Source organism: Pezoporus flaviventris, unplaced genomic scaffold, assembly GCF_033815535.1.
Source record: "Pezoporus flaviventris isolate CSIRO_AGI_PZ_B2104156 unplaced genomic scaffold, CSIRO_AGI_Pfla_v1 ptg000023l, whole genome shotgun sequence".
Lineage (NCBI taxonomy): Eukaryota > Metazoa > Chordata > Aves > Psittaciformes > Psittacidae > Pezoporus > Pezoporus flaviventris.
Window position 1 is genome coordinate 9873625 of NW_026892571.1, and position 11200 is coordinate 9884824.

Here is an 11200-nt window from a genome sequence, read left to right on the forward strand (position 1 = left end):
TGCCAGGTAATGAGTTTTATTGTTCCAAGAAACACATAAACAAGCTCCCCTGGCTGACAGGGAGCGGATTTCTGTTTGAATTGTGATTAACAAGCAGGATTTTTTTCACCAGTTGTATGGCCAGGGCTGCCAAGGTTGTATTTTTCCACTGAACAAGCTCTGATTTGCTTTGAAGGTGAAAGTTTGCTCCGTTGTTACTGCAGGTGTAAAAGGGCTCACGTATTCACAAACAGCCTTGTATGCTTTACAGGGAGACCAGTAGTAGGTGCAGTCCTCCTGAGCAGCACAACCTGCCCAAACACTTCCCATGGACAAAGGGGTTTAGCAAGATCTGCAGCATGGGACAGACTTTGGAGAGGATGTTCACTTTGATGCTTTAGGAAAATAAGGGTTTCTAACTTTGTCTCTTAGTGCCCAGGGATCTCTCCCTTTTAGCTGCTCCATTTATTTATCCCTTGGTGTCAGGTTGAAGCTTGGCGATGGCTGACGCGCAGCACTGACGACAGAACTGCATCGGAGGGGCAACTCACGTGGAAGTTTCAGATGCAGCAGCACATCATCCCATCCTTCAAGGGCACCTTCTCCCAGGAGAAGAGTCCTGGATTTCAGCACCGTTAATACTCCAGGTAACTTGGAGGATTTCAGCAGGTGCTTTGCTTGTCTCCAGGTACTTGACAAGAGCACAGCTGCTTTACACTTAAAATACCCCCTCATCATTAAGCTTAGGATCATAGCTGTTAAAATGCCACGATTTTACAGAGAGCGTCATAACCTGCTGTATCTGCCCAAGCAAAACCATTTCTGATGGGGCAAAAGTAAGATCTGACTCCTGGAGTATCAGAAAGGCAAGGACTGGTGGCTCCCTTCTGGAGTGGAGGTAGGACACCTGATGTCCTAGCGCTCCCCCCACAACCATCCCCCTCTTACCTGTATTAATTACCACCCTACCTGGTAAAGCAAGCTTCCAGCTGTGTCTCTTCTCCATCAGCTTCTCCTGGTAAGGGTATGTCACAGCAATGCTGCTTCCCACATACACATTTCACCCCCCACACCCTATAGGGACACACAGTTCTGTCACACCACACAGCAGTAACCCTGTACTGCATCCTGCCTGTCACCCTCACTCTGCAGCTCCTGCCCATGAGCTGCCAGGAGGGCTGGTCTGTTAGAGCTCCCCTGCCTGGCTTTTATGCTACATAAAACTCTTTCTATTGCCTCAACTAAATGCCAGATAGAAACCACTCTAGTGAGAATCTACACAGGAAGGGCATTTATTTGGGTCTGAGCAAGAAAGTGTCTTGATGGTGACCTGATCTCTTGTTACACCCCAATTTATTTACAGGCATAGCCCAGCAAGTCAAATACTTCATTCCAGGCATGAGACAGTCTGAGTTGCAAAAAGGAATCAAGGAGGTGGGATGGAAAAAGAAGACACTTTGGCACAAACTCACGAGCAGTGGAGATCTGTTACCAACAGGTTAATTTTTAGCCTTAACCTTTGAAGCATTAAAAGTAAACAAGTAATAGGAAGCTTCTTCTTCCTTTCTTAGACAAGGGCTATTTGGAATTCACTGTAACCCTGTGCCCAACTTTCAGCTGGTTCAAACTGCTACAAGCTCTATGGCCATCAATGTGGCCAAATCCACGTTACAGCTGAGAAACCAGCCCTGGCATTCTGCCACTGCATGTAATTATACAGGGACAAAGAAAAGCTCAGGTTAAGGAGCAGCAGTAGGTTCCAGTCAATTATGTGGTTTAAACCCATTTTCATACGTAATACAGCCAAGAGCTGAGGTCAGCAGAGCTGCAAATTCAGATTTCTATGGTTCTTCCCCTGGGAGCTTCCACTTGGGTTTTGGGACTGTAAAATACAAGATTTTAAAGAACGTATCCAGCTCAATAGAAATACCATAATTTATTCTGTTTGTATAAAAAAAAAGTTATAATCATGTAACAAAACTATGTCTTCATAAGAAGAAATATATTATTTCACATCATAAATAAATCAGCAAACATACAACCCTTGGCAACTCAAAAAAGCACTCGCCTGGTGCTTTCATGTCAGTGCTTGGGAAACAAGAAGAGCTGACAGATATATACACACAGGATTATAGTACCAAAAAAATACTGAGGTATTTGGTTTCTCTAGAAATGAAACTCTAGGTTTGTGAAGGCAAAAAACCCCAATGCACTAATGTAAAAATAAATAAATAGGACTGTCATATAAAAGGGGGACAGCATCAGTGTTGCTCAAAGTGTCCAGGAACGGGAATACTGGTGAGCATGCTACTAAACATGGAGCAGGCTTAGGACAGACAGAAGACAAAAAGGAACAGCTCAAGAAGAGACAGTGTCCTTTGATATCTGTGTAGACATCCAGATACTGGCTTCAGAAGTCAGTAGAACAGTCAGTAACACCTAATTCTCTGGCATCAGGTGAGCTCCTCTCCATTAATGATACTGTTCTGGGATGTATGGATAGTTCCCCACAAAACACGAGTGACTGATGACACTGTCCCTGTAGTTATTGCACTTCTGAGACAGTAAATTTGAGTTCTGGCCATATTTTCACTCGCTTTTCAGCAGCTTGGGGAAGTGGTGATGGGGCTCTGGAGATAGCTTAAAGCACTGGATGAGGTGTGAACAGGGATGGAGACTGGAAAGTTAAAGACTGTGGTGGTCGATGCTCCTCTGTCCAATACTGACATAGCAGGGCTACCAGCTTCTGCTGAGCAGTTGGGGGCAAGGACCTGCGACTCAAACTGCAGCAGCTGCCCCATGAAGCTGAAATTCGGGGAGATGATGCTTCTCCTCTGCTTCACAAACTCAAAGGCTTCATCCAGTTTGACTCTGTTGGTCCTCATGAGGTAAGCAAGACAGATGGTTGCTGACCGGGAAATACCAGCCTGGCAGTGCACAAATACCCTTCCTCCATCATTTTTAACAGAGTCTGAAAGAATGAAAATACACTGTTAGCAAGTATGTCCAACTGTCTCCAGAGGTGGCAAAGCACAGGCTCCTGTTTTACATTTCTTTAATCCATCCCTTCCTTAGCCTAATAGGTTCACCGGTGCTTTTGAGACAAAGAGAACCTTTGTCCTGAGGGAACCAACAGTCTAGCTATTTTCATTCTGGGCTCCAATTCCAATTATACTAATAGTTCCTCCAGGTCACTTTAGCAGTTCTTGCAAGATTACTTTAATTCTGATCCACCTAAATTCACTAGCTCTCTGCAAGACCAATGCCTCTTGATTCAAGATTTCAAACAGCTTTGCGAAGCCAAGATTTCTCCTCAGAGTAGGATAAAATAAATGGAAATATTCCCCAAGTATATCTCCCGAATAGAATTAAATTCCCCAGTCTCAAATGTAGGTTTTACTGGGGAAAACAATACCCAAAAATCACCTCCCAGGGTATAATACCCCAGGAAAAGAACAGACTGTAAAGAGAGCTCATTTACCTATGAAATCAATCGCCTCGTTAAACCAGGAGCTGATATCTGCCTTGTGGTTGTCCTCCACAGGGATACTTTTATACTGGTAGTGCCCTTCGAAGTGGTTGGGGCAGTTCGCTGATACATTGATTAACGCCGTGATTCCCAAAGCATCCAGCATGTCTTTCCGGGAGGCATGGTAAGCGCTGCCCAAGTAGAGGAACGGCAGGATTTCCACCGGACCACCCTAGAACGGAAGGGACAACCGGTTAACTCCGCTCGGGAAGCTGCCGACCGCCTTCCCCCTCCTCCCATCGCCCGCCCCGCGTCCCGTCCGCCCCTCCCGCAGCTACCAGCCCGGCCCCGCTCACCTGGTCGTAGAGTGGGGTGCCGCAGGAGCTGCACCCCGAGTCGGCGCTGCCGGGCGCGCTGCTGGCGCTGAGAGGCAGGCTGAGGCCCGTCGGGGCGGCCGGCTTGGTGCAGAGCTCGGAACAGGCGGACGAGAACGCTTCATAACCTCCTGCAGGGGCAGAGGGGACAGAGAGGCGCCGGGTGAGCGCGGCACGGCCGGGGGGGCGAGAGGAGCCCCAGGAACGGCGCTACCGCGGTCCCCCCTCCCCTCCGACGGCTGCCAGGGCGGTCCCGGCGCCACTCACCCTTGAGAAAGCAGATGCGGGCTCCGCGAGCCTCCCTGCAGAGGGTGCCGAGGGCCAGCAGCAGCGTGCTATCGCGCTTGGGCAGCTCCAGGTCGGCGCTGCGCTCGTCCAGCAGCACCACGGTGTGAACCAGCCCCTGGCGCAGGCGGGCTCGGAGCTCCTCGTTGGGGACAACGTGCTCCAAGGCCAGGGCGCCCTTAGCGCGGCGGCGCACGATGGTGCTGAGGCGGACGTTGCAGGAGCCGCGGATGTGCGCGGCGTTGAAGGAGAAGAAGGAGCGGCAGTCGAGGACGAGGCACTGCGCGGCGCGCTCCTGCAGCAGCCCTCGCAGCGCCTCGCACTCCAGCGCGCACACCCGCAGGTTCACCATGGCGGCTCCGGCCGAGGGAAGGAGGGAGGAGGAGGAAGATGAGGAAGGCGCGGCCAGTGTTGGAGTGCCCGGTGTCCCGCGGTAGCTCAGCGCAGCGCGACCCGGTCGGGCCCCGCATGCCCGCACCCGCTTTATATAGGGCCGCGCCGCCGGGCCGGCGTTTTCTCAATGGAGCCGCGTCACGTGGGCTCTCCCGAAGACGTCACCTTGGCGGCGCGCCAGCGCGGGCGCGCCCAGCCTCGCCGGCATGACGTCATGTGCCGCGGGGCCGCGCGCCCGCGCTGGCAGAAGGCGGCTGGGAGGGGGTGGGCGCGCGCACGGCGTATGTGCACGCATGTGCGTGCACATATGGACACACGTATGGACACACGTGTACGTGGACACGCGCGGGGTACTACACACACAAACACACAGAAACATGTATACACGTGTATAGATGCACACATAGGCACACACAAGCTCCTATGCACACAGATATATATACACAGAGATAAACGTATACAGGTGCTGACACACGGATATACATATACATACACACACGTATACGTACACACATCAACATGCCTGTATTATGCATACACACGCTTACACGCGCATGCACATAGATAAATACAGAAACGCATATATGTGCACATACAAACACAGGCATGTACACCCATACATGCGTATAAACACCTACAAACACACATGCACACACCCTTCATCCACACACACCCCACTCCCACACAGACATGTGTCCTGCACAGGTGCCATAGGGCTGGGCCACCTCACTGCTGTCCCTTGTCCCCTGCCCCACAGGGGCTGGGCTCGAGGACTCACTGGGGCTGGGCAGCCTTTGTCCGTGTCCCCCAGCGCTGGCTGCTCCCCCCTTTCCCACAGAAACCAGAGCATTGCCGGGGGAAGGAAGCTGCTGGAGCAGCAGTGCGGGGGGATGTGAAGCCTTGGGTGTGGGCATGCTTGTTCTTCTAAAGAAACAAGCATACACATATGTATATTTGATTCATACATAGACATATATACATGTACAGACATAGCTACACTTACATATATATGTGTATACATATATTTGTGTATATATATATATAATGTAAACACACACTTGAGAGCTGTTCCCGTCATGGCTTATGTGTAAGGAAAAAAATGTAGTAGACCTGCAGCCCAGGCAAAGTTCATTTTTCCCACTGAGAACACAACCAGAAGCTGGGGCTGCCAGTAACTGGCAGTGGGGTACTGGGACCTCTTTTTCATTCTCCCCTTGGTCGTGCTTCAGCACTTCCCAAATGTTTCCTTTTCCCTGTGTGTGACTGGCTTCCACCAGCACGCTCGGGTGTTTTCTCACTCAGGGCTTCCAGTCAGTGCTGCTTCCTCTTCCCCTGCTCCCCACAATGCCTCTCCAGCCACAGCTGTCCCCAGCGCCTCCTCCTGCTTTGGCCCTTTTCCCCCAACCCTTTCCCAGCAATTTCTGTTCTGGTCACAGCTCCTTTCAGTAGTTTTCTGGTTTAACTTCCCTTCTTCAGCTGCTCTTTTCAGAGGAGATCTCTCCCTGCCACATCACGGCAAGACTTTCCCCATCGTCCATCCCCACCAGTCTCATGGGCTGCCAACCATCACTCCTCAAATTTTCCATCTTCTCTCCCACCAGTGTCTCCCAGTCCTTAAAAACCTCAGATCTTCTCCTACCAGCCAGGCTCTGTATGTGTCCGACATCTCCTGGGCTTTCCAGGCCTCTATGGGGGACCAGGAGGAGAGGGCACAGGGAAGGGCACGGGCAGGTGGGTGCCAGTGCTGCCTCACCTGCTTATCACAGGATTGTCTCTGCTCTGCTGAGCAGGGGACGGGGCGGGGGGGGGATTGCCAAAACTGCAGCCTCCAAGAGAATCTGTTTTTTCATCATGTTCCTTAAAAATAAACACGGGATTGCACTTTTCGTTCCATTTATTTATTGTTGTTCTTCCAACAGTGTGTTGGAAACAGATTGTGAGAAACACTCATACTCTTCCGTGCTGGGAAGTGACTCTGCTCCACCACATCGTCACTCACTCTGTTACTGGGACCCCATTGTCATCCACAGTGGATCACTGGACGTGAATCATGGAGTGAATACGCATCCCTCTGCACCACGAGCACATGGGAAGCGGTCAGGGAGTGCGGGCCATGCCTCAGGCAGCAGTGGACCTGCCTGTCCTCCTGTGGTGTGCTCCGAACCAGCTCCTCGCAAGACGTGATACCACTGTGACACCGCGCTATGGATAAGCTCTGGTGACCTTGCGCATCGTCTGTCAAATACCAACCCACCCAGAGTTTTCTAAGGAGCTGCACATCAGGAATCATCAGTGATCGATTTCTTGCCCAATTTTGCAGCAGGTTGAAGGCATCACTTGTAGGAGCACAGGAGGGGCAAGGAACCTGCTCAGCCACAGCAGAGAAGCCCTGTGGGGTTAGGAGCTTGAATGCCCTTCTCTAACCAGCCAAAAGCCTTGTGTATTCCCAGAGCAGCAGCATGGGTTGGGAGACTCCACTTGAATGCTTTAAGGGAAAGCAGTGTTTTTCATGGTGCTGTGCCACTAGTGCTGTGCCACTAGTGCCTTGTTAGTGGGAACAGCCAGCCCTGGCTCACAGACACGGGTGTCCCGATGCCACTGACAGTCTTGTCCTAAACTCTTCCATGTCCCACACAGAAAACAAATCTAAAAGACTGGGTTTTTTGCCCTCAGTTTGGCAACTTCATTTTTTCCCCAAGTTTGGAGAAATCGCCGTATCTGACACCTGCACAGGCAAGTGAGAATGTGCTCTCAATGACAACCAGTCATGATGTTAACCAACATCATATCATATAAGTATTGTATAGACACTGTGGGCCAGATACCTTGGCTTCTCTGAGATGGACAAGGAAGACATCCAGCTGAGGCCATTGTGCAAAGGGAATTTGCCTCCACAGCAATGATAATTGCTCTTCGATGGACTTATGTAATTATGAGACTTTTGAATCTGGTCTTGTTTACACCCAGTGCAAATCAGGAAGAAAAATATTCATCACATGTGGCAGTGTGTATTGAATCACTTATAATCCTGGACAAGCTATTTCCTTGCTTTATTTTTGTTTTCTTTTCTTAAATAAACCTGCCATAAGAATGAAAGAAAGGAAAACACAGAACAGGGCTGAAGTGGCTTTTAGGGGCTCACTCTGGCCTGAATGACTTTCTTAAGGGTTAGATTTCCTGCCTTAACAAAAGCCAGGAAATACAAAATTAACCCCTTCCTCCAAAACAATCCGTGTTTGCACTAAGGCCACAATGTCTTTGTAAGGGTAATAATAGAAACAAGAGCATGAAGTGTGGGGGTGGCAGGTGATGCTTTGATTTGGACAGATGGGACCTACTGCTGCCATTCGGTCCACATTATGCCCTGGGTTTAACAGTGCCCATGTTGCTGTGCCAAAATATGTCCCAGTCCAAAACAAGAGGAGAACCCCGTGAGTGTGAGCCCTCACTCATGGCATCAGGGACTTCTTAGGAAAATGACTTCATGGCAGTTTCATCATGTCGCAGCTGAAGGTGTTGTCTTTGTCTCAGCAGGACCAGACACCTGGATGGCTTTCTCCAGAGGCCGTGGGTCTCCCGCTGAAACCTGGTTGATGTTTATCTCAAGGGGTAATAGAGGGTTGCAGACAGCTTCTGCATCGACTGACACCGATGCTAATTTGTTAGCAACTTGGTGGCCAGTGTAGATAACCCCTGGACTGGAGCTGGCCCACTGCATAAACCAGTTACCCAGTAATACCGGTTATTCAGGCTTTTTAACTAGGCATTCACGGCCAAAATCAGCTTTGAACCGTTCGAGCGAAGCCAGAATTGCAGCACCATTGGACCCAACCTAGGCCTCACTGCCTGCAGTGCAAGTTTTGTCTGAATAAAGATATGAAGGATCAAGCCTCAACACTTGAGACACAGAAAAAAAATGCATGTGGGAACACTTGGAAGCTGTGCTGGAGGCATTTCTTCAGCATGTGTAACATTTTCTCCGAATTCAGTTTCACAACCAAGCATTTCCTTTTGTAAATATTTGGACAGATTTTACGGAGACACAGATTCACAAGAAACAGAAGGAAAAGAAGGAAAGATAAATGGAGAGAGAAAGAGGAAGGAAGGAAGGAAGGGAGGGAGGGAGGAAGAAAAAGGAAAAGAAAAAGGGAAAGAAAAAGGAGCAAAGGAGACAAAGAATTCAGCAATGGAAGGTTACAATAAGCAGAACGCAAACAATGTAGAATTGCTGATGACTCATACTACAATGAAAACATTATTTTTTATGCATTTAAATACTGAGATTTAACCCTTTTGCCAGGGTTTGGCTAAGCTCAGACTGCCTCAGATTCTTCACATTGGAGTTGATGAGGTGGGGGAATGGGGAGGCAGACAGGTCAGTCCTGACAGCACAAAAACCAGCTCTGAGCTGGGATCTCACTCCCGGAGAAACAGGCTGGAAAACCTGGTATGGCCTTATTTCTGTGTGCCATGTCCAGTGTGTAACTATTTCTTGCTGAGTGGAAAATAGTTGGTGTAGCTGCTCGGGTATTTCAAGTGGGAACACATCCTGGATACAGATGTACATTGAGGAGTATGGAAAGCCCCTTTTTCCCAGCCTTGCCTAAGGAAATCTCAGCTCATTGCTTCCCTGGCCACCCCGAACCACTGGCTTCCTCCTCCTGGGGCTGTGGGCAGAGGTGGGAGCACAGCAGGCACTGGCAGCAGCACATGCGTGGACCATAATGGTCACTCCCTGTATTCCAGACCACGATCCCATCTCTGCTGTACTATCAATGCAGTGCCATGAGCTCCTCATTGCTTCATGATGCCGCGGGCAGCACGCCACGCGCTGCCAGCTCCACGGTGTGACAGCCCCCGGTGCCAGCCCCACACTGCCGCGGGGGACCTGCCATCCGCTCTGCATCTGCCACTGGGTTACACGACCCGAGGCACCCAGACAGCATGCGTGGATGGCACCATATGAGTGTGTGCCTGTCACACAGCCCGACATACGGCATCTCAAGGCCTGAAACCCAAGACACTCGAGATGTCTGCCGCGTGGACAGTCCCCCGTCATAATTTTGCCAAGTGGATCCATGTCTGCTTGAGCAGCTAATGCAAGTCAGTCCTGCTTTCTCTTGCAGTGACTCACCGAGCTGCCTGGGGCAAGTTGCTTACTGCTGCGTTTTAACATGATTACAGGCATTAGACAGCCAGTCTGGGATACAGTGGATTTGATATTCAAAATCATTAAATACCTGCCTCCAAAGGAAAATCTCTGGGAATTAGTGGCACTGATACACTTCACAGCGCTGGGATCGGCTTAGTGGGGCAAATGGTTTAGGCAATTTAATCTTACATTTAATTGCTTCTATTAATCTGCTATGAATCATGCCATGCGTTAGGCATAAGGGTATTTATTCAATAAAATCACTGTATTTGTAGAGTTCTTTTATTTCAAGATGAAAGGTATTAGATATATAATAAAATATACTTATGGGAAATTATTCTTCCTACAGCTTATATATTTTCTCTGTAACATCCTCTAATGGCTAGCATGGCAAGGCAAGGCTTCCGTGGGAGGAGGGAGAATTTGAATAGAAAACAAATGACGTACCTCGCACCAAGAGGCAGGGAGAGGCGTGCTCTCCTCTCCAGACACATGAGAGCTGGGGTTATTGCTAGTCATGTGATGGCAGTGTTTTGTGGGCACAGTGACTGTGTATGAGCTTCACATTCCCAGAACCATCCGCTCTCATGAAGATTGAGATAAGAGCTGTGGAGGCACTGCCTTTTGTAGGTTGTTCTGTTCTTTTTGTCTTTACAGGGATGAAGGCTTCATAAATGTACACGGCACATGGGAACCAACAGAAGGGCAGAGGGGATGATTTTGAGCATGGGGTTACCCTGGCTTGTGCCCATTAGGATCAAGCAGAGCTGGTACAGCTGGAGTCTGGCATCTTGTTACCTGTCCTGCAGGGAGAGCAAAACCTGTTCTCCATTAGCTACAGCTACATCTTTTCCCACCAGCCCGTGGATGCAAGGGTCTGTAAAGCCAGTGCAACCAGCTACTGTGGGAAAGAGTTTCATGCTCTAAGTCCCAACACATACTAACCGTTCCCAACTCAAGAATAGCTTTTGGTGGATGTAGGCAGCTTGGAATAATCTAGGACTGTCAAGGCTGAAAGGTGCAGAGGGGATGGAAAGGTACTTCTGCCTCCTCCTGAAGTCCTGTGTGAAGGACAGGATTCAAGGACCCAGAAGGGAGGCCCTCCCAGCGTGCTCACACTGTTCTCTGCACCATTTCTACCATCCTCCAGGTCTCAGTTTGTCTTGCTAATGGTGTTGAAAGGGGTCATTTGCTGAGGGGACAGAAGGGGAGGATGTAACAGCAAAAGCAACTGTAAACTGTGTGAAATAACATGAGGTTTATCAAAAGCCACAATTCCTGCATTCTTGGACTATGGAGTAACTCAGTGTTGAGACCCAAGAGCGACACTTCACAAGAGGATGTGAAAAAGAAATAAGGCTTTTAAGGGAAACAAAGCACAAAGAAATTCCAGTGGATATTGCATTGCACACTCTCCCTCTGAGTCCCCTTGTTTTCATGCACCTTTTTCTGTGCTTTCTTAGTATGAGCTTTAAGGTGTTTATAGCTAATCTTCGTATTTCATTTGTAACTGTTAAAAAATACCCCCATATCGGTAAATACAGAACT

At 49.3% G+C, this 11200-nt stretch overlaps 1 protein-coding gene across 1 annotated transcript; it reads right to left on the bottom strand.

Moving 5' to 3' along the window:
- Positions 1–1896: 1896 nt before the first annotated feature.
- DUSP1 (dual specificity phosphatase 1) lies at positions 1897–4567 on the bottom strand. The gene is made up of 4 exons (XM_061456667.1): positions 4090–4567; positions 3805–3953; positions 3461–3680; positions 1897–2950 (listed from the first exon to the last, which is right to left on the bottom strand). Exons 1-4 carry the CDS (start codon positions 4457–4459, stop codon positions 2580–2582), a joined length of 1110 nt encoding a protein of 369 aa, XP_061312651.1. The 5' UTR covers positions 4460–4567; the 3' UTR covers positions 1897–2579.
- Positions 4568–11200: the final 6633 nt, after the last annotated feature.

Excerpts from the sequence above, each read along its gene's own strand:
- DUSP1 (XM_061456667.1), bottom strand. The coding sequence starts at position 4,459 with ATGGTGAACCTGCGGGTGTGCGCGCTGGAGTGCGAGGCGCTGCGAGGG. Across the intron at positions 3,954-4,089 it reads CCGCATCTGCTTTCTCAAGG|GAGGTTATGAAGCGTTCTCG; the intron begins GTGAGTGGCGCC and ends CTGCCCCTGCAG. Across the intron at positions 3,681-3,804 it reads GCACCCCACTCTACGACCAG|GGTGGTCCGGTGGAAATCCT; the intron begins GTGAGCGGGGCC and ends CTTCCGTTCTAG.